Here is a 22,909-nt window from a genome sequence, read left to right on the forward strand (position 1 = left end):
TTATACCAGCTTTACTAAACAATTTAGCTCCGACAGTGTTGCAGTGCCAAATGCAGGGCTACTGTCGTGAGAGCTTCTGATTTTTCCAAGAAAAGCCAGAAATCAGAATTTTGTGTGAAATCCTAGGAATTTTACATGTTGGCAAGTTGGGTGAAATGGGTGAAGGGGGTGGAAAGGTACAAACTTCCATTTATAGGATAAATCAGTCCTGGCGATGAATGTACAGCATGACGACTTACAGTTGTATATTAGAAAGTTGCTAAGAGAGTAAATTTTAAAAGTTCTGATCACAAGAAAAGATTGTAACTTTGTGCAGTAACGGATGTTAACTAAACTTATGGTGATAAGCAGTTCACAGCATACACAATACCAAATCATTAGGCTGTACACCTAAAACAAATACAATGTTATATGTCAATTATATCTCAAAAAAAAAATGTTGGCAAAAAAAAAAAAAAAAATGTTGGCAACTAATTCAAAATGTTTTAAAGCAGAGAGGTGGCCAGTCTGCCATCTCTGCTCTTCAAAAAGAAGACATTCTCTATGGAAGGACGATTCTGTCTCTGGCTGGGACGCTGAGCTTGTAATTGCCACAGTCTCACCTGAGCCCCATGGGAGCCCTGAGAGAGGTCCCTCTCTTCTTGGACATTCTGCTGTCCCAGGCCTCTGGCTTCTTCCTCTCCATTCCATTCTGCACTCTTTAGTCAGAGCAATCTTTTTCAAAACTCAGCTCTGACCACTGCCTCTGCTCCTTGAAACCCCGAGTCCCCATCTTGGGCTCTGTTCTTCTGCTTTGTTCTTCCCTGTTTCTGTGCACAGCCTTCTCCTCACTCCCCGTTCTCCCTGTGGGAGTGCAATGCCTCGGATTGCCATGGACAAGGTGGGGGCCCTACAATGTACGCCTGCAGCCCTGCCCTCTCTCCAGGGCATCAGACACACACCTACCAGGCATCTCTGCTTGATGCTCCTTAATTCAACGACCTCAAAGCTGCATACATTGCGGACCCCCACCCCGCCCCCGCTGCATCTGTGTCTCCTGCCTTGATCCCAGTGTGATGAAGGGCATCCATCAGCTACTGAAGCAGGGCCCCCCAGGGAGAGGGTGGGTAGAGGGCACCATTGACTGTTCTGTCCCCCGTACCTGGTCTGCACCAGATCTGGTCCTCCCTAATCTCTCTTACACCAGCCCAGCCTCCCATCTCACTCCATTACCCCCTAGTCATCTCCCCCTCTTCTCTCCTGGCTGCAACAGTTCCCAACAGCCTTGACTTCCTGCTCACTATCCCACAATTCTCCAGGCCATTCTTCACAGCTAGCCTGGAGCACTACCCAAAACAAGGAAGGCAGGGACGGTCTCCTCCAAGCTTCTCCAGGACTTTCACCCAACCCTGCTTACCCTCCATCTTTATGTCCCACCCCTCTGCCCTGTGTGCCACACTCCTGCCATCCTGAACTGCTCCGATTCCCAGAAAGGCTGTGCGGGCATGGTACCTTGTCTCTGACCTCAGTACCTGCTCTCCGCTCTGTCTTCAAGGCCTCTCCCCCTCATCCCCAGCACCTCCTCCAGGAAGCCTTCCTTGACCACCCCACCATGTGTCCCCTTGCAGCCTTTACCCCACACAGCTATAATCATGTTTTCTTGCCTATGTCCCAACTGGACAAGGAACGACTCAAGGGCACAGCCACATCTTATTCATCTACATGTCCCCTAGAGTAACTAGCACAGGGTCAGGCACATAGTTGGTGCTCAATAAATATTTGTTGGATGAATGGATGAACACAGGGTCAGTTAGTTATTGGCACAAGGCTAGAACTCAGACCAATGTCTCAGAAACCCCTGCCCTCTCCAAGACTCTAAAATGAGCTCTTTTTAGAGGACATTTCGGACACAGTAAAACCACGGAAAGAATTCTTACCCAGTGCTCTGTTCATAAACAACTATCTCCCTCCAAATATAGGAATAACACAAAAGATCTCAAAACCCAAACGAGGTCAGCTGTGGGCTCACACAGTTACGCGTTAGGCGGCGGCCTCTGTCAGGGTGACGGGAGGAAACCGTGACCCTGCTTTTTCTTTGCGGATGTGCCCACCTTGAGCAGGATTCAGTCCGAAGCTTCGCCGAAGCACCTCCCTGGCCCGCGCGGCGCTCTCTAGTGGTCACAGCGCTCCCCAGAAGGCGGAGCACATGGCAAGGGGCGAGCGCTCTATGACCACCCACCTCTACCCACCCCCATCCCCTCAACCCGCGAGCCTTCTGGCATTTAAATCCTGGGTCTCAGGAGGGCTCGGTCTCCTGTCAAGAACTGGGCTTGACTGCTTTTTGAGCTGCACAGTGATAAGGTGGAAAGCGCGGGGGTCGGTGCCGGGACACCGGGGATCAAATCCCTGTCGCACAGCAGCCCTGGGGTCACCTGAGCCCTGCTCTAGAGGGGCTGGTCCACCTACCTGGCGCCGCCTGTGAGGGGAGGTGCTCTAATCAAGGGCTTGGCATAGAACAGCGCGGAATAAAACTGGCCACGAGGCTAGTGGTTGCTTCCTTTACAGCACTCAGGCCACGTGCTTTTAGAGTAAAAGCGTTTATTCAGGGAGCAGAAACGTGAAACGCAGACGGTGACTCGGGCCTCCCGTAGGTAGGTGCTTGGCTGGAGGGAAGCGCCCGGCTGGGGCTGGAATTGTTCTGGATGGACTGAGGCACGAAAGAACCCGGAAGCCATCGGAGACGCTGGGCTCTCTTCCCTCTAAGGACAGTGTCCAGGAGGGCAACGCCTATCGTGGGCAACCGGAAATCTGCCCTGGATGAAGTGATGCTGGAAGCCACTGTTCCCTTGCGGGAGGAGGGGTGGCTGGGGGCAGGGGGAGGGTCTATAATGACCAACCAGCTCTGGGCAAGTGGCCAGGGGTGGGAGGAGCCACAATGAACCCCCAAGCGAGATCTCCTGCACTCTGGCTGTCCTATCTAGTGGCTACTAGCCCCAGGTGGCCACTTGAAATGTGGCTAGTGCAACCCAGGAAACTGATTTTAAATTAAAATCTTATTTTATTGAAATTTAAAGACTGGTACCAATTCAGTCATTGGGAAACTTTTTAAGTATCTTTGGAACAATTTGAGGATGTGAATCTATTTTTTCAACTATAAATTTAATGAAATCTAAATACAGATTAAGTATATTGGATAAAAATTTAATATCTGAATTGGCTGTAAGTGTAAAATTCTCACAGGGTTTCAGAGATGCAAAATGTCTCATTAAAATTTTTTTTTTTTATATTTACAGTTGAAATGATACTATTTTGGACATACTGGGCTAAATAAAATGTTAGTAAAATTAATTTCACCTGTTTCTTTTGATTTGTTTTTCTAATGTGGCTACTAGAAAATTTAAAGCTACATATGTGCCTGGTAGGTTCTTCTGAGACAGGGCTGGTCTAGACTCACCCCGAGGTCTCAGTCCCTCTGCCCTCCTATTCAGGCCTGGCCCCTTGGCATGCTTCACAATCATGGCTGCTCTTTGCTGGTGGCACATACTGGGCCAGACCAGATCAGGGGGCAGAATCTGAAAGTGAGACCCACCTCTGTCGGGGATCAAGGGGCTGGGAGTGGCTGCCCTCGCAGCTAGGAGTTCTGGAGAGGGCTATGCGCCTGGGACGGGGGAGGGGCGGGAGGTTAGGGTAATGATCCGGGCAACACCCTGCTCTGAGAAGACCTTGTTAACCAGTGAGGGAGAGAAAGAACTCCTGTGACAAGACAGAGACCCAGTTTCTGCAGCCAGGACTCATTATGAGGGCTTGGCTCCAAGGACTAAGCTAAGCGCCTAATTACTCCACATAAGTGCAGGGCAGGACAGCAACAAGCGTGACTTGAGACTGAAAACCTGAATTTCTGCCTGAGGGTCTCTGAAATTCACTGTCTGCACTTGCAGCAGGAGCCCTGGCTGGAGCTGAGCAGCTCAGGGAGGAAGCCAGACGAGATTCTCTCTCTTGCCAGAGCCCTGGACCCACAGCAGCCCTAGTGCCCAGTGGCACACCATGGTCCCTTGGAGTCGAATTCCAAGATCCCTGTGAACCACAGCATGGCCCAGTGGGGTAGTCTCTGTTTCTGCTCTGTATTAGGCAGCCTCAAATAGAGGGCAACCAGAGGGCTCTGGCCCAGGGGCCAAAGGCATCAGGGGGATACATGTGGGATCCTGGGCGTCACCCCTGCCTTCTCCATTTCCCCTTGAACTTTCCACGTGTAAGCATATGGCAGGCTGCCCAGGCCAACTTCCACGTCTGTCCCAATCCTTGATCCACTTACACACAAAACCAGGTCAGAAGGGGGTTATTTGGGTACAAAATAACCGGCTCCTCTACTGTGCTGGCTATGTTTGCCACCCAAACAGGACAAAGTGCGGCCTCCTGACCACAGGGACAGCCCTGCAGCATGGATCTGCTACACTTTGAAGTATAGACTGCTTTCAGGTTAACGTGGCCACTGTCAACCTTCCCCAGGGAGGTGGGGTCCTAGGTGGTCTGCCCCCGGTAAGAGGGGCTTGTTTAGACCACAGGTGTAGGGGCCTCAGCCCTTGACCCCTTTGCAGCTTTGCCTTAAGCTTTGGTTTGATAACCAAGGGACTCTTGTGCAGAAGGTCTTGTGAACAAATATTTTGAGAGGAAACTGTGACGCACGTAGTATAAAGGGTTCTCTGAGACTCAGTTAAGGCCGTTTTATCTCGTTAAACATTCGCGTGTGCAGACACACACCCTAATAAATACCAAGTTAAATGCTATCTCTTAAAAAAAAAACTCTTTTTAAATATCTTCTTACACTTTCCAGCTACATGTTTTCCAATCCCAGCCAATAGGGTTGTGGAGATGTCACCCAGGGCAGGACTGAGGGACTTTAGGCCAGACGATTCCAGAGGTCCTGCCATTTAACCAGATGCCTTGCTCCCAAGGGTCCCTTCAAGGAACACTTTTATGAGAATAAAGGGAAAGATCCATTCCGTTTCCAATTAGCCAGCAATGAGGTACTGTTTGGTTTTATTAGATATTAGGAATTATTGATTTAAGTCAGAAGTAACACAACCACTGCCATATTAGAAAGATTAGCACCCAAGAGCCCACACGGGGACCTGACTGGAGGCCCCTCACCGATGGCTCCTGGTACCACTGACCTAATTCTGCCCTCAGACAGGCCCAGCCCAACCTTTGTGCCTTGTAAAGGGTCCCTAGAGAAGAGACCCACTGCCAAAGCCATCCCTTCTGTTACCTAACTCTTCTGTCTGCTAGAAGACAGCAACAACATTTCCTAAAAGGATGGGGCGTATCTTAGCCATTTCTCAAGGAAGCAAAGATGGGTCTCAGTCCCGTTTAACATTTGGGAGGCAGAACCCAAATCTCAGTAAAGAAAGACCTTCTCTCTTCAACTCTTCACAGCAAAAACTGAAGGTAAGGAAAAAATACTGAGTAAACCACGCTTTATACCAGAGGCTTGCAAACTCACTTGCCCGCCAGGACCAGGACCAGGCACATGGCATATTCAGATGAAGAGAGGCAGAGGAGTGGGAGAGGTGGGTGGGAGGGTACAGGAAACTGGAGGGGACAACATGCCCCATCCTTCACCCAGAAAACCAGCTTTTTTACATGCAATCTCCCAAGTTTCAAATGTTGGCAACAAATACAAAAGATTTTTAAACACAGCAGAGGCTACTGTCTTGTGACTTCTGCCTTAGACAATTTCCTAACTTAAAAAAAGCTCCCGCCCCCCATCAAATAACAAAACTTCAACCAAATTATTACAAAGAAATTAACAGAGAAATAGAAAAATATAGCAGCTTCAAAAATACCAGTCTTGGGGCTTCCCTGGTGGCGCAGTGGTTAAGAATCCGCCTGCCAATGCAGGGGACACAGGTTCGATCACTGGTCCGGGAAGATCCCACATGCCGCGGAGCAACTAAGCCCGGGCGCCACAACTACCGAGCCTGCGCTCTAGAGCCCACAAGCCACAACTACTGAAGCCCGCGTGCCTAGAGCCTGTGCTCTGCAACAAGAGAAGCCACCGCAATGAGAAGCCCGCGCACCGCAACGAAGAGCAGCCCCCGCTCGTGGCAACTAGAGAAAGAAAGCCTGCGCGCAGCAACGAAGACCTAACGCAGCCAAAAATAAATAAATGAAATAAATAAATTTATTTTTTAAAAAATACCAGTCTCCATATTTTATTTTATTTTTTTATTCTTACTTTTTAACGTTTTCATCTTTAATGAAATGACTTTGGAAATAACATTCATTTCCATGAAACCAATACTACAGTTTTCGGAGTCACAGTAAGATACACAGAATTACATCTGCAATTTATATGAATGCCAACATTTCAAGCAGTAATTTCTGTTATATGGCAAACAAAATCAAGAAAGCAACCGTCAAACAAGAGACCCACAGCTTCAGACAAGGCAAATCCCAGTATAGCGTATGAGAACAGCTGCTGCTTCAGCGAAGGGTTTCTGGCAAAACCAATGATGAGGCTGCCAAAGACTGTTCCAGTAACAGCACCAGAACCAGCCACTCCTACTGCTGCAGCACCTGCACCAGTAAAATTGGCTGTAGTATCAATGTCTCTGCTGAGTGCACTGGTCTAAAACTCCCTTTGGATTAACTGAGACACACCATTCTGGGCCCAGTTAAGTACTGAAGAGCCCTCTCCAGTCCTAGCCTCTGGTCGAAATAACACTGATGCAGAACTTGGTCTGTATGCAACTCTGGATCCAACTCGGATCAGAGCGGGGTGCAGGCGAGCGTGCACAGGCGGACATCTTGCACTCTTCAGGGCAGCTGGAGGACTTGGTTGACAGGCAACGTGGGCTCCTGTCCTGCTTCCTCTCTTCCCGGGAGGTGGCAGTGGCCGTGGTGGTAGAGGTCAAAGGAATGGGGCTCCCCATTTTAAAACAAAGTCAACAGCAATTCATTGAGTCCATTTTTGCGCAGGAGGAAGTCAGCTGTATCCTTCCCGGCATCCTACCTGCCCTCACACTGATACGGACTAGGCTTAGGCTCCCTATTATAGAGAATAAATTATAGAGGAAAAAAAGGCACGGAGCAGGGAGGGCTCCTCCTTAACATCAAAGAGCTCCTCGGCCACAGAAGGTTTCCCGTTGCACATTTGGTCGCCATCACAGCAAGAGCTGAAATAACTCATACAAGTTATGTAGCATCTTGCAGAGCGCTGGGCACAACTGCATGTCTGCTGAGTGAATCATGCATGAATGAATGAATTTAGCTGCTTCCCTTAGACAGTGCTTTCTACTTGGGAAAATCAGGAGCTGTCCTTGCCATTCCAAAGACTGGATTTCTCCAGGGGCAGGTGAGAAAGACAAGGGAGCTAATACAGAGTTCCCTCTCTGAGTGAACAGTCAGATGGTCTTCCTGGCTTTTAAGGGAACATCATTGACCCTGACTGACTCATAAACAGAGAAAAAAGGATTGAGGAACTCGGCACCTCTGGGCTTCGTCTGCTTTGACCTTGGGTCAGGACCTGAGATCAAGAACAAATCCTATGCTCTTGTAATCCACACCCCTAACGTTCCTTCTGTTTGGTGCTGTGCTTAGTTCCTAGCATCTTTATTCTCAAAGAACGCGGCACAGAAAGTTAATGTCAACATGAGGAAGAAAGATGGTCCTTTCTTCTCAAGAGTGTGCAAAGCTATTTATGCCCTGGGCCTGCAGCACAGGGGCCATACTGACTCTGGCCCAAAAGGCCCCCAGGGTGGCAATGCATCTTTATTCTGGCTTGCTCTGGAAGCCAAAGCCCCAGGAAGCCCAACTCTCTCTGCTCTGGGGGACTCTTCCTAGAATTTGACAGGGAGGAGATGGTCTCATCTACAGTTTCTCAAAGTTGCCATGATTGGCATTTTGAATGGAACAACTTTGTGCTGCTGGAGATTGCCCTGCACATTGTGAGATGCCCACTAAATTCCAGGGGTGCCCCACAGTTGCAGTGATTCTCCCAACACACCACACACACACACACACACACACACACACACACAAATTTCCAATACTGCCTGGAGGGGTAGCCTGACCCCTGGCTGAGAGCCACTGGGCTGGTAGCGCCCTTACGTGTTTGAGAAACAGAAGACCCAAAGGTTGAGTGACAGGTCCAAGGCTCCCCTCTCAGATCTGATGATTTCTAGTCCAACTGCTCTTGAAATGATGGCCACTCATGCAAACAATCATGGGATGTCACAGCACCGCACAACCTGAAAGCAGATAGCCAGCTGTCTCAATGGCATAGAGAAACCGCGGCAAAGAGAGAAAAAATAATCCCACAGTGACCCGAGAGTGAGCAAATGTGAGGGGGGGGCCAGATTCCCGGAGGATACATTTTCCTAGGTCCTGCTTAGCTTAGTAAGTCCCGCTGCCTGGCTGGTAACAGGTCAAAGTAACAGCCCCCTGGCAGGTGGGGCTTTGTAGTTACCAGCATCCCAAGTCAACATGGAGGCAGGGTAGCTCAGTGAGAGCCAGCCCCCTGTCTGTAGGTTGGAGCCGGGGCAGCCAGGGGTCCAGCCTTCATCTCAAGTCTCCGGCGGGCTCAGCGGGAGTGGAGGCAACTCTATCACAGGCTACTGACCCCTTTCCGGGATCCTCGCAGTCTCCGTTGGGATATACGACTGTCAGTGCCAGATGCTCCTCAGGGTCCTGGAACTTATCTGGAACACAAGAGAAGGAATCACCCAATGAGAAGATAAAGTTTATGAGCGGGTAAGCTGGGAATGAAAGGGAAGGAGTTGGCCCCAGTGACTATCTACTTTAAAAACACAAAAAAATACGTAGCGAAAACCTTAAAAAAGTACATACCCTTTGACCCAGCAATTCCACTTCTAGGATTTTATCCTAAGGAAATAATTAGGAATAATTAGTGGAACTGCTCCAGCCATCTTGCTACCAGCCTACGGATCAAACAGCACTGAGGACGGCCCAGCAAAGAGAATGAAAAAACCTGGGTCCTTGAAAGTGTTGCCGGACCCCTAAATCAACCAGCCCTGAAACTGACTCCACCTCTAGACCGTCTTTTAGGTGAGATAATGAATTCCTTGTCTGCTTCTGCTAGTTTGAGTCATGGTTTCTTTACCTACAGCTGAGAGCATCCTAACTGATTTGATATCTGACAAAGGGATTGGCTGAGTAAACTGTGGCTCAGTCACATTATGGGATTCAGGCATTAAAAATGATGTATAGGGCTTCCCTGGTGGAGAAGTGGTTAAGAATCCACTTGCCAATGCAGGGGACATGGGTTTGATCCCTGGTCTGGGAAGATCCCACATGCCGTAGAGCAACTAAGCCTGTGTGCCACAACTGCTGAGCCTGCGCTCTAGAGCCAGCGAGCCACAACTACTGAAGCTCACGTGCCGAGAGTCCGTGCTCCGCAACAAGAGAAGCCACCACAATGAGAAGCCCGTGCACCGCAATGAAGAGTAGCCCCCGCTCGCCACAACTAGAGAAAGCCCGCACGCAGCAATGAAGATCCAACGCAGCCAAAAATAAATTAATTAATTAAATAAATTTTTTTAAAATGATGTATAAAATTCCATAGGACTAAACACACACACACACACACACGCACACACACACACAAGTAAAATTCAGGAAATCTGAATAAGGTCTGTGGATTGTTTCAATGTCAACACCCAGGTTGTGATATTATCCTGTAGTTTTGCAAGATGTACATGGGGGAAAACTGGGCAAGATGTACACAGGATCTCTTAATGTGATTTCTTACAACTGCATGTGAATCTACAATTACCTCAGAAAAAAAAAAAGGATGAAAGATGTTGACGTATAATTATCACTGTGGAATACTGCACAATCACAGTATGTTATTGATAAAGAAAGCAGATTCTAAAACAGTGTATGTAAATGTATGTATGTATAATCTGCTATTTATTATGTATATTATAAATGTTTATGTATGGTCTGTACACGCAATTTGCATTTAATACATTCACTTCTACATGAGACTAAACAATTTGTTATATGCTACAGAGAGAAGTGATCAAAGAGTTACATAAAGTTGTTTATGGGGACTTCCCTGGTGACACAGTGGTTAAGAATCTGCCTGCCAATGCAGGGGACACAGGTTCGAGCCCTGGTCTGGGAAGATCCCACATGCCGCGGAGCAACTAAGCCCCTGAGCCACAGCTACTGAGCTTGTGGTCACAACTACTGAAGCCCATGTGTCCTAGAGCCTGAGCTCTGCAACAAGAAAAGCCACTGCAATGAGAAGCCTGAGCACCGCAATGAAGAGTAGCCCCTGCTCGCCTCTACTAGAGAAAGCCCAAGCGCAGCAACGAAGACCCAACGCAGCCAAAAAAAAGAAAAAAAAAAAAATGTTTATGATTCCTTTGCTTTTTTTCCCCTTTAGTTTCCAGATACATCCAAAATGATGATGGAGAGGTTGAAGTTAACATTTCTGCAATTAAATATATTAAATATATGATGAATTTTGCAGATGATTTGTATATTATATAGAAGTGAATTTATTAATATTTAAATAGTACAAGGCAATATAAATAGATAGCTAGATAGACAGACAGACAGGATGGTCTACCCAAATTATAGTTACCTCTGAGTGGGGGAATTAAATGAATGATTTTTAATATTTGTGTTTCTTCTTTTGTATTTTTTGAGCTTTCAATTGTGTAGACAGAATTCTAAGACAGCCCCCATGATTCCCATTCCTTGGTGTACTTATCCTGCATAATCCCCTCCTTTGAGTGTGGGTGGGACCTGTGATTATGATGAGATACTCATGCCATAGGTTTGGGTATGTGACGAAGGTGATGGGGAGTCACTTCTGTTACTATGTTATGTTATAGGAGACTGGAGATTCGCCTGCTGATGGCAGGAGCAGCTGCGGTGTAGTGAGTGAGCCTGGGAGAGGAGACAGCTCAGGGCCTCTTGGAGGTGACAGCCAGCAAGGTGGGGACCTCAGTGCTCCAGCAGGGTGCAGTCCCCTCCTAGGTGGGCTCTGCCTCTGGTCTCTCCCTGCTCCTGCAGTCCAGTCACGTCTCTACACACCGTAATCAGCGCACACCCCTGCTCAGAAGTCGCCAGGGCTCCCTATTCCTGAGAGACTTGGGTCCAGGGCCCTGATTTGGCTCCAGCTCTCCTCTTCAGCCTCGGCCCTCACCAGTCTCCTTCTGCACCTCACCCCCAGGGCACTCTTGGCAAGGGTCCCTTTTCTGAGCTTGACATCATGCTGTCAAGCCTTTGTTCATGGTGCTGCCTCTCCAAATCTTCCCATTTCTGTCTAAGAAAATCCCCCAACCTCCAGCTCAAAAGTCACTTGTTAAACTCCCTGGATGCTCAGGGGAGATAATACGTTTGGCTCCAGGTGCCCCACCACGCACGTCTGGCAACTGTCTTCCGGCCCCGCCCACAACCCCTTCCTTAGGCAGAGACTCCTGGGGCGAGAGCCCCGCTGACCCAGCCTGAGTGCCGGCTGCCTGGGCGTCAAGGCACCTCATTTTGCTCACCCTCACGCCCCGCACGAGGCAAGGGCTTCGCCGATGGTGGGCCACTCCATCCCTATGGTCCCCTGTGTGCACGTGACCGTAACCCCAAGCCCCCCTCAGGGTCCAGGAAGCCAGGAAGGCGACACACTCACCCTGAGCTGGGTCACTGGGGGAAGTGGCATCTGGGTCCTTCCCCCGGCTCCAGGGACCCCAGGAAAAGCATGCCAGCAGTCCTGGGAGGCCGGGTCTCTCCCAGGCTCCTTCTGCTAGAAAGAACACAAAGTCCCAGAGGCAGTGGGGTTAGATGGTGCTTGACACGACTGAGAGACTTTTCTGTTCAGCAAACCAAGAGCTTCAACTGCAACTGCCCTAGTTTTAACTGCCTGATTAAAAAAGAAAGATTCTGATTTGCAAAAGGGGGTGGGTTTTTGAGCTTTAAAAAAAAAAACAAAAAGAAAGACTGCTTTTATATATATATTACCTCATTTCATCTTCGCAAAAACCCTACGTAGGTACCATGTTGGAGAAACTACAGTAACAAAAATGACATGAAATTAATTACAGTTACATAGCACCAAAGAAAAAACTCAAGAAGCAGTAATTACCCCCCTACCCCCGGATTTTTAGTTCAAACTATTTTTTAAATTTTATTGAAGTTTAGTTGATTTACAATGTTGTGTTAATTTGGGCTGTACAGCAAAGTGACTCAGTCATACATATATGCTTTTATCATATTCTTTTCCATTCTGGTTTTTCACAGGATATTGAATATAGTTCCCTGTGCTATACAGTAGGACCTTGTTGTTTATCCATCCTATATACAGTAGTTTGCATCTGCTAATCCCAAACTCCCAATCCTTCCCTCCCACCACCCCTCCTCCTCCTTGGCAACCATAAGTCTGTTCTCTATGTCTGAGAGTTTGTTTCTGTTTTGTAGGTATGTTCATTTGTGTCGTATTTAGGATTCCACATATACGTGATACCATATGGTATTTGTCTTTCTCTTTCTGACTTACTTCACTTAGTATGATAATCTCTAGTTGCATCCATGTTGCTGCAAATGGCATTATTTCATTCTTTCTATGGCTGAGTAATATTCCATTGTGTATATATATATATATATATATATATATATGTACATACACACACACAATGTGATATATACATCACATCTTTATCCATTCATCTGTCAATGGACATTTAGGTTGTTTCCACGTCTTGGCTATTGTAAGTAGTGCTGCTATGAACATAGAGGTGTATGTATCTTTTCGAATTATAGTTTTGTCTGGGTATACGCCCAGGAGTGGGATTGCTGGATCATACGGCAACTCTACTTTTATTTTTTTGAGGAAGCTCCATACTGTTTTCCATAATTGCTGCACCAATTTACATTCCCACCAACAGTATAGAGGGCTCCCTTTTCTCCATACCCTCTCCAACATTTATTATTTGTAGACTTTTTTTGGGGGGGGCCACGCAGCATGTGGGATCTTAGTTTCCCGACCAGGGTTCAAACCCGCGCCCCCTGCATTGGAAGCGCGGCATCCTAACCACTGGACTGCCAGGGAAGGCCCTGTTATTTGTAGATTTTTAAATGATGGCCATTCAACTATTCTTGAAATGGCCATCAAACTATTTCTTAATAGAAATAGAATTAATCTTTTTTGATAATCACACACAAAACAATTACATGTCGATTCGAGTTTCCTTATTATAGTACCACCTCAGTTATCTGGGGATTACTTGAGATCCCTAACCATCTGGAATAAGGTCAGCTGGAATAAAGTTTTAAAAAAGGACTCCGGAGAGCCAAGACACAGAAAATCCTTTCTCATAATTCTTTACTTGGGGCCAATTTACTCTTAATCTGTACCCAATTCTAAAAAGATTGGGTCCTTGTTTTTCAACCAAAATGCATCTGAATTAAGCATAAACTGGGTAAAAGAGCACTACCAAGAGGCAGGCAACCTAAAAATATAAGAATAGCCATCAGACAGTGAGGAAAGAGATTGGAAAACTCTGCAAGCGCTAGCAAAACCTTAGTAGCATGAATCCATGGTGTAACCCACCGCAAAAGCCTGGAAGAAATTACTGGACAATGAGTTATAATTACACCCATGACCTTTAGTCATTAATGAAAGGTTTCATGTTCATTATGTTTTGATAAAAGTACAATCGACTTTAACACAATATATAGAATGATTCCCTTGCAAAATGTTAAAAATTTGAAATGTTAGTGTTTAAAAAGAGGCAAGGATTCTGCATGCCAAGCAGGGTGTCAGGAAATGGGAATACAGTGGTGATTCAACTCACAAGGGAAAGTGACAAAACCATGTGGTAAGAGCTTGGAGAGCAGAAGCAGGTTCGGGGATTTCATTTGTGAACTTGCAAATGGGAGTGGGCGGGTCAGGGAAGGCTTTCTGGAGGAGGAAGTCCAGTTCTGAATGGTAAGATGGGATTGGTCAGGAAAAGGAGAATGGAAGAAAAGGCTTTTCTCTCTGAGGCAACTGCAATGTAAAAAAAAGTTTAGGAGCCCAGAGCAAGCTTGGCTCTGGGGAATTAAAAGTTGTTCCCTGTGGGGGGGTGGGGGGTGGGGGATGAATTGGGAGATTGGGACTGACATATATACACTAATATGTATAAAATGGATAACTAATAAGAACCTGCTGTATAACAAAATAAATAAAGTAAAATTCAAAAAAAGTTGTTCCTTGGGAATAAGAGATGTCTAAGAGACAAAGGGCTCAGAGAATTTTCTAGGCACAGGCTCATTAGGGGACAGAAAAGTTTCCCCATGGGGCCAGGTCAGCAAAGGTGCTGGCAGCAACAATCTGAATGACAGTCCACCTCAGGACATTCTCCATGTCTTTCAGAATGCTGGTCCTTGAGTTTCAAATTTAGCTGGCTTCCTCACAGACTCAACAAAAGAGTTGTGGGAAGGGGAGGGGAAGGTTAGGGCAGGCTCCGCAGCTGAGAGGAATGGTCTTCACCTAGGCAGGCCAAGCTGGCAGGTAAGTCTGTGACATTTGTGACATCAGAGGTACCAGGTCTCCTTGCAGGAAAAGCCCCACCCCCGACCCCTGTAAGTCTGGCATCACCCAGTTGCTGAGTTAACACACCAATGCCCAGGGAGGCGGAACACAGCCTCTGTCATCATTAACTCTTTAGCAAGAAGGTTGGCAGAGGCTGGAAAGCTTGGAGGGCGGCAGGTGCTGGAGAGGAGTGGGGGGAAGGAAGCTAGAAGTGAAAAGATCACTCCAGCTTTGCCAGATCCAGCTGTACTTAACATCCATATTTTAATCTCTGGGCACTGGAAACCTGTAAAACCCTGTGTACCCGGATGGAGGAGATTCTGACCCTTTTGCTGATGGCAGCAGTCACTGGGGCTGGGAGAAGACCCTTACTTCCCTCCCCACACTTCAGGAGAGTGGGGAGGGAAGAGAGGGAGACACTGCAGTGGGTAGCCAAGAAGGACTGGGAAACTCTAGGCCCTCAGTCCCTCACATCCTTTCTCCCCTCACCTCCAAGTCCCCGGCATTTATTCCTTGCCTTCTTCCTTTGACCCCGCGGCGTTTCACGGTCGCGTCTCTAGCGCATCCCTAGCTGTGTGCGTCCTAGAAGCTCCTGGCACCGGATATCCCCCTAGTCCCAATTCTGTCCTCCTCCCACCTTGAAACTGGTGCATCCCAAGGCTTTCCCGTCTCCTCCTCCCCCTCCCCCCCAACTCCAGATCTTTGCCCAGCTCAGTCCAGCCCTCTTTCCACCAACCTGCCCTGCCTTCTGCTTGCCCCCGCGTCTTTCCTAAGCACTCAGGATCCCATGCACGCAGGATCCTCCCGGGACAGACTCGGCCCGTTGCCCAGGGCCTGCTCCGCCCTACCTGGGAGGCCTAGTGCTAGGCACCTCCTCTCTCCCAGCCTCAGTTTACCTCGGTGTACCATGAGGGGGGCGCTGGCCAAAAAAGCTGGCCTTTCCCCAGCCGCCGCCCGCCCACGCCGTCCGGGACCTCGAGCCCACTCACCTGGTCGCAAGGGCCCGGCGGCTTGCAGGGCCCTGCAGGCGGCCGCCTGAACAGTCAAGCTGGAAGCCGGGTGGCCGGGGCAGTAGGCGGCCGCCTGCACCGGGCCTCCCGCCTGGCGGCCGAACACCGTGCGCAGCAGCGCCTCCAGTAGCCGCAGCTCCGGAGCCACCGCGTCCTCGGGCTCCGCCTCGGCCACCAGCACCCCGACCAACGCCGCGCCGGGCCGCCGCCGGCTGCGCACGTCCCGCAGCATCTCCCGCAGGTGGCGCCGCGGCTCCCGGGAGGCCAGCGATGACGCGCGGCACAGCACGAAGACCAGCGGTGAGCGGATGGCGCGCGCCCGGGTCTCGGGCACCTTCTGCGCCCCCGGCGCCCCGGGCCCCGCGCCCTCGGCCGCCGCGCCGCCCGGCTTGCCCGCGGCTTGCTGGGGCGGGAACACCGCCCGGGCGAAGTCCCACAGCAGCGCGCGGCTCTGCTCGCGCTCCCACAGTTCGCCCACCAGCAACACCTGCCCGCAGCCGCCCGCCGCCTCCACCAGCGCCTGGAAGGGCGGCTCAGCCGGGCGCGCGGGCCGGGCAGCCAGCGCCTCCAGCTCGCGCTCCATGCTCGCCGCCTCCCGCCTTCTGCGGCCCCCGCAGCCCTGCCGGGCTAGCTGCATGCCTCTCGGGGCGGCGGCGGCGGCGGCGGCGCCCGGGCCCGGGAGGACACGCCCCCGAGGGCTGTGCCCCGCCCGACCCCCGGCCCGCGGGCCGGGATCGCCCAGCTCCAGCCGGCTGCTGGGCCGGAGCGGAGGCTCTCCCCCTCCCGCGGTCCCTGTGGCAGACGCGGGGAAACTGAGCCGTTCATCCATCCATCCACCCATCCATCCATCCAACATTTATTGAACACCTGCTAGGTGTACAGGAGCCGAAGGTAGAGGAAGACAGAAAATTATCATGTGAGCAAATGGACCTTCACAAGCTAGATTGGTCTGAGGCCTGGAGCAGATAGATTTCTGAGTTCTCATGGTTCGGCGACGGGAAGTTTTGGAGGCCGGGCTGCCCGTGACTGCTGCTTTGCAGTGAAGTTGGCGGCTGGGGCAGGGCACCAGATAAGGGGGTAGTGAGGTGAGAAAAGAAGGGAAGCAGGGGTCTCTTCTGTTACTTCTGTCCTTGACTCACCTTTCGGGCCTTCAGCATTTAACAAAAACTAATTGAGGGCTCATTGTTTCAACAAGTCCTTATGACCTGCAGGGCATTGCCCTCCGCACTGGGAAGTGGAGGCAGATCGTGTTGCTCCCTGTGGAACGGAAAGTCTAGGGGGGCAGATGTGGGGCACGGATGGTGCTCTGATCTATGTGTGCGGGAAGGGGACAAGAGGATGTCAGTAGGCCAGGTCAGAAGCAGGAATGCATTTCCTTTCATTCTAAGGGTCTAAGTCAGCTTCGTCCAAGAGAACATTTGATGGTGATGGAAGCGTTTCATATTATCTGTACTGTCCAATGCAGTAGCCACTAGCCGTATGTGGCTATTATGGAGCACTTGAAATCTGGCTAGTGCAAGATTTAGATTTTATTTCATTTCAATTAAGTGTAAATAACCACATGAAGTGAGTGACTAGGGCATTGGGCAGCGCTGGTCAAGGCTCTTTACCTCTCCTCTCTCTATTACTCAGTATAGACCAAAGTCCCCTTTGGGTCAATAACTTGTTAATACTCAGCTCTCTCCTTCACCGAATAACCCACAATCTGCTCTTGTAGTTACTCTGTTTCCTGCCCCTGTAATTATGTTGAAACATCTCCTCCTGGAGAGTTTGTATGTCCATTCAATAAAGCAAACCTTTTTTGAGCACCTCCTGTGTGCAAGCAGTGGGGATTCAAACATATCCAAGCAGTCCTGCCCTAAGTCTGATCATCCTACAGTGGTATAGCCAATGTTCGGGGGGAGGACCCCATATCTTTGTTGTGGTCTTTGTTGTGCCTCTCTATACCATCTCTGCCCATGATGGATATCCAGGGGCTTGGGTGGGAAAAACACAAGATATGGAGCAAGAAGCCCTGGGCTGGAGTCAGGTTGGGTTCCAGCACCAGCTCAGTGATTCAGTCAACCAATCTGTATTTACCGAGCATCTCTACCATGCACTCTACCGGTGCTGGGAAGACAGCTGTGAACAGGCCAAGTTCCTACCTTTGTGGAGCTGACCGTCTAGTGGAGGCTGGGAGAGAAAGACGATAAACAAGTAAATGCATAAATAACAGCTTCAGATGGTGATTGGTGGAATGAAAAAAATAATGCAGGGCTGACACTCTGGTAATGTGCTTGAGATGCTGGCCCATTCCCGTGAATACAATCCTGAAGATGCCACGGAAGCAAGAAGGAGGTTGAAGAGGACTGAGAAACAAACCTAAAAACTATGAGACGTGCCCTCCCCCACCCTACCTTCCTGGAGGCCGCAGGTGGTTGGGTTGTGGTGTGTGGGAGAGAAACAGAAGTCCTTTCCAGATGATCCTAATCTTCTAAAATTAAAACAATATGTGTGTGTGTGTACAGAAGAATATATTCAGAAAAGTAGTCATGCTCATCTCTAGATAATAAGAATGACAGGTAATTTTTATTTTTATTTTGTCCTTTTTGCTTATCTGTATTTTCTAACTGTATAAAATAAATGGGATACCTTTGTTATAAGAAAACAGTGAAAGCTATTAGTTTAATCAGATTTCTGGAAAGTATAAGCCAGTGCAGATTTAATCAATACATGAATTAAGATTCATTTCAGCTGCTAATGACACAGACTACAAATAACAGTGGCATAAACACAGTGAAAGTTTATTTTTCTCTCTTGTAGAAGTTTGGAGGTGGACAGTTCATGGCTGATGTAGTAGCTCTGTTTTACTAGGTCTTTGAAGACTCAGGTTGCATTCCAGATCACTATTCCCCCATCTCTTCTTCATGATTCAAACTGGCAGCTAAAGCTCCAGCCATTACCTCTGTGTTCCAGGCAGCTGGATAGCAGAGGGCTGAGGAAGGAACAAAAATCAATTGACTTCACATTTCTTAATAGTAACACTGGATTTAAGAAGATAGGGACTGTCCTGGCGGTCCAGTGGTTAAGACCCTGCACTTCTGCTTCAGGGGGCACAGGTTCTATCCTTGGTTGGGGAGCTGGGATTCTACATGCTGTGTGGCGCAGCCAAAAAAAAAAAAAAGATAGTTGAATAATATTTTTAAAGTATCAAAGAGAAAGAACTTTGAAGCTAGATTTTTTTTTTTTTTTTTTTTGGGTATTAAATTGTTTATTTATTACACATGATAATGGATGATACACAAGCTTCATTCCCATCTATATCTGGTACCATAATCCAATTTAGATATATTGCATAGAATGTGCCAACAATCATATTAATAATCAAAAAACTCCATGAATTTGCTTGGGTGACCCTTTTCACGGTGAACTCCAGGTCACAACGCAGTAACTGTCAGTTCAACTACACCAAGGTTTCGGAAGACAATAGCTTCTCCACCAAAGCAGGTTGTAAATAAATTTTGAATGGAACCTGGCATCACCCTGAAGGAATACTAACTTCACACTGTTGGGGTAGTTTACCAAAATGGCTTCAGAGTAGACTAACTTTACACAGCACATTTAAAAAAAAGACACATTTATTCAGCGTCATGATCAGACTATTACATTTAGCAATCAACAGCATGGGTGCAAAAAAAAAAAAAAAAAAAAAAAATCTACATTAAAACCCTTTGTTGGAATGCTTTACACTTTCCACAGAACAGAAACTAAAATAACCTGTTATACAATTAGTCACAAATACAGTCCTCGAGTTTTTTTGCCCATACACATGAGTATTGTCTAAAACATGTCTTCTCTGTAGCAGCTAGGCCCTGCCACCACTGTGCTTGGCTGAGTTCACAAATCTGTTGTAACCTGTAGCTTCCCTGTCACTTCTCTGGCTCTCCTCTCCTGCTAAGCTTTGTTTCCTGGCAGTAATCAAAACCTTCTGCCACTGCCATAGCTACTGCTGCTGCTGGAACCACCATAGCCACCTTGGTTTCGGGGTTTGGCAAAGTATTGGCCTCCACCACCACAGGGGCCAGAACTTCTGCCTCCAAAGTTTCCTCCTTTCATGGGTCCAAAATTTGAAGATTGATTGTTGTAACTGCCAAAATCATTGTAGCTTCCACCACCTCCAAAATTGCTTCCATCATTACCAAATCCGTTATAGCCATCCCCACTGCCACCATATCCACCACCACCGCGGCTGCCACCAAAGCCACCTCGACCACTGAAGTTTCCTCCACGACCAAAGCTGTCATTCCCACCGAAACCACCTCCACGACCACCACCAAAGTTTCCAGAACCACTTCGACCTCTTTGGCTGGATGAGGCACTAGCCATCTCTTGCTTAGATAGGGCTTTCCTTACTTCACAGTTGTGGCCGTTCACAGTGTGGTATTTCTGAATGACAATCTTGTCTACAGAGTCATGGTCATCAAAGGTTACAAAAGCAAAGCCTCTCTTTTTGCCACTGCCTCGATCAGTCATGATTTCAATCACTTCAATTTTCCCATACTGTTCAAAATAATCTCTTAGATGATGTTCCTCAGTGTCTTCTTTAATGCCACCAACAAAAATCTTCTTCACAGTTAAGTGGGCACCAGGTCTTTGAGAATCTTCTCTTGAGACGGCCCTCTTTGGTTCCACCACTCTTCCATCCACCTTGTGTGGCCTTGCATTCATGGCCGCATCCACCTCCTCCACAGTGGCATATGTGACAAACCCGAAGCCTCTGGAGCATTTGGTGTTTGGATCCCTCATTACCACACAATCTGTGAGCGTTCCCCACTGCTCAAAATGGCTCCTCAGACTCTCATCGGTTGTTTCAAAGCTCAAACCTCCGATGAAGAGCTTCCGCAGCTGTTCGGGCTCTTTGGGTGACTCTGACTTAGACATGAGGGCAGTGGAGGGGGAGAGACGTCAACGATGCTTACTCGGCGGCGTCCACGGGCAGAAAGCTGAAGCTAGATTTTTGAAGCTAAATTATCAGGCATATACAGGAGATAACGCCTTTATCACATACAGCCCCTCTTTGAAAGCACCTAGAGGAAACATTCCAACAAGAAGAGAAATAAATACAGGCGTGCTCAACAATAGGGAGTAAGAGGGAGTAAATCACTTGTTTAAATTATTCTTGTCTAAGTAAATGGTGCAGTGTTGTGCCTGCAAAGCACAGCTTGGGTGGGCATAAGCTGGGAGGGTGGCAGAGTGGCTGGGAGCCCTACAAGGTAAGTGGAAAAGGAATTGGCCCCATTTGGTTACCTTTTTGAGGAAGAGAGGGAAACTTATCAGCTGATTAGAGAGGAACTCTCAGAGGTGCTGGTGTTTTTGTTTTGTTTTTTTTTGGCCGCACTGCACGGCATGGGGGATCGAACCTGTGCACTCTGCATTGGAAGTGCAGAGTCTTAACCACTGGACCACCGGGGAAGTCCCTGTCCTGGTGTTTTTGTACTTTCTCGTGAGGCTTGTCTAAAACCAACACGCTCTGCCTCTCCAGCTATTTATCCTCTGGCTCTAAATTTCCAGGTAACAATACCAAACTTTCCAGTGGTGGGTTGGAGGATGGATCAGACAGGGGGTGGGGCGTTAAACAAAGGTCAGAGTCCAGGGCCAGTGAAGTTTATCTTTACCTGTATTATTTACATGGCAAAGGTTCAGGTAGTAAATTAACGGGAAATCACAAAGACCTCAGGAAAAAGGCAGGATGCCAAGGATATTTCTTCCTCCGCTCTGTCCATGCCCTAAAAATCATAAAACAACCAGGCTTTTTCTTGTTTCTCTGGTTTATCAATGGAGATGTAAAGTGAAACTAGGATTTCTGAAACAGTTTGCTTCTTCATGTTCACTCAAGCAGAACTTGGGAGGAGGAGTGACAGAAAAGTGCTGATTTGGAAAACAAGGAGTAGTCTTAGTTGAGTTGCTGGTGCTTCCTTTCTCCTCTCTTCTCCCTCTCTTTCATCCTATTCTCCTTTTCTTCCTTCCCCTCCCCTCCCTCCTTCCTCTCCCCCTTTCCCGTGTCCCCACCGTTTCCTTTTCTCCTTTGTCATCACTCCTCCTTCCCTCTTTCTTTCCTCTCTTTTGTCCCTCCACACTCTCTTTTCTCCCCAAGACAATTGTTTTGGGAGCTGCGAGGAAGGTGGGACCTGGGGAGACTTTATGGGCTCCCTGGTGAGACAGATAGAGGAAAAAAGATCTTAAATGTGAGGGAGACCATGGAGGGAAAGGAAATTGGGGGAGGCCCTGGACCACACAGGAATGAGGTTGGGGTGGGAGGAGGCATGGGAGGGCGTTCAAAGCCTGGGTCCAGCGAGGAACTGTGGGCCCCACGGCGGAGCAGCCCCCTCTGACAAGGACAGGGTAAAGGGACAAATTAGGTAATTAAAGAGTTAATCCCACTAGGGGGTTGTAAGTAAACAAAAAGTATGGGAGACCCCTGGAAGTTAATGATCACTCAAGAAAGCATTTTCACAAAGCCAAGCAGGCCTGCTTAGCAAAAAAACCATGCAACAGAAGCATGAGACATGCCCCAAAACAATAAAACAATGGTGGCATGAGACCCACATCCTGCCCAGTGAGCTCAGTAAGTTAATGATCCCTAGGACATGCTCTCTGCACACATAAAAACACAATAATTTTTGGAAAGGTGACATTTCAAAGTGAAAGACCCTCATTGTACTGAGACCTGAAATAGTTTTTCCATAGTGCCACGACAGTCTTGGCTTGACCATGTAGGGACAAGAAAACTCCCTTGCCCAACCTGGAGAAGGAGCTGATGATGGAAGCGTGATGTCTACTCAAGAATGAGGAAGAGGGTGGTCTTTTCCCCCCTCCCCACTTTTCCTTTGATTATAAAACTGTAGCCCACTAAGTTCTTAGGGTGGCACCCTCTCACCCTCACAAGCGTCCTATTCTAATAAATCACTTCTTACCTATTACTTTGCCTCTCACTGAATTCTTTCTGTGCTGAGACATAAAGGACCAGAGCTTCTTGGAGCCCCCCAAAGCACCACCTAGCTGTTTCACCTCTGTGTCCTGGCTGCTGGCTGACCAGACAGGGCACCACTGTGCTAGGACTTCATTTCCTCATTGCTGGGGAAGAAAAGGATTCCTTTCCTCCATTCTGGGTTCTTTGGCTGGTTCAGTAATTAAATCGACAGACAACAAATTAATAGGAGAAAAACGAATTTAATTATGTGCATACCGGAGCCCCACCAAGACAGGAGACGCAAAGGCAGTTGCGCGATGGAGGCTTGCATGCCATCCTGAGCTGAGGAAAGGGTTAGGGGCCTGGGGTTCCAGAGGGGAGGAGGGCCGTTCACAGGAAGATGAGAAGAGCAGGTGGTTGGCAACCAGATGTTTG

The 22,909-nt window shown here is 48.3% G+C and overlaps 1 protein-coding gene and 1 pseudogene across 6 annotated transcripts; both read right to left on the reverse strand.

Annotated features, from left to right (window-relative positions):
• Window positions 1–7,024: 7,024 nt before the first annotated feature.
• LOC309630782 (uncharacterized protein C2orf72) lies at window positions 7,025–18,682 on the reverse strand. 5 transcript variants are annotated; one of them, XM_082396444.1, is made up of 4 exons: window positions 15,505–18,682; window positions 11,636–11,749; window positions 8,827–8,862; window positions 8,575–8,678 (listed from the first exon to the last, which is right to left on the reverse strand). In XM_082396444.1, exons 1-3 carry the CDS (start codon window positions 16,379–16,381, stop codon window positions 8,858–8,860), a joined length of 996 nt encoding a protein of 331 aa, XP_082252570.1. In that variant the 5' UTR covers window positions 16,382–18,682; the 3' UTR covers window positions 8,575–8,678; window positions 8,827–8,857. The 5 variants fall into 5 exon arrangements, with proteins under 5 accessions (XP_082252569.1, XP_082252568.1, XP_082252570.1 ...); XM_082396443.1 differs by lacking the exon at window positions 8,827–8,862 and having other exon boundaries at window positions 7,025–8,678; window positions 11,636–11,746; XM_082396442.1 differs by lacking the exon at window positions 8,827–8,862 and having other exon boundaries at window positions 7,025–8,678.
• A 442-nt stretch (window positions 18,683–19,124) lies between these two features.
• LOC309630784 (heterogeneous nuclear ribonucleoprotein A1 pseudogene) lies at window positions 19,125–20,463 on the reverse strand (annotated as a pseudogene). The gene has a single exon. The product of its transcript is annotated as a heterogeneous nuclear ribonucleoprotein A1 pseudogene (transcript).
• Between the last annotated feature and the right edge of the window lie 2,446 nt (window positions 20,464–22,909).

The sequence above is a fragment of the Balaenoptera borealis genome, assembly GCF_965194805.1.
Source record: "Balaenoptera borealis genome assembly, chromosome: 6".
NCBI lineage: Eukaryota > Metazoa > Chordata > Mammalia > Artiodactyla > Balaenopteridae > Balaenoptera > Balaenoptera borealis.

Coding starts and splice junctions, on each gene's coding strand:
- LOC309630782 (XM_082396442.1), bottom strand. CDS start 16,381: ATGTTGGATGGATGGATGGGTGGATGGATGGATGAACGGCTCAGTTTC. Junction 11,750..15,504: donor CGCCGGGCCCTTGCGACCAG/GTGAGTGGGCTC, acceptor TGTTCTTTCTAG/CAGAAGGAGCCTGGGAGAGA. Junction 8,679..11,635: donor CCCCAGTGACCCAGCTCAGG/GTGAGTGTGTCG, acceptor CTTGTGTTCCAG/ATAAGTTCCAGGACCCTGAG.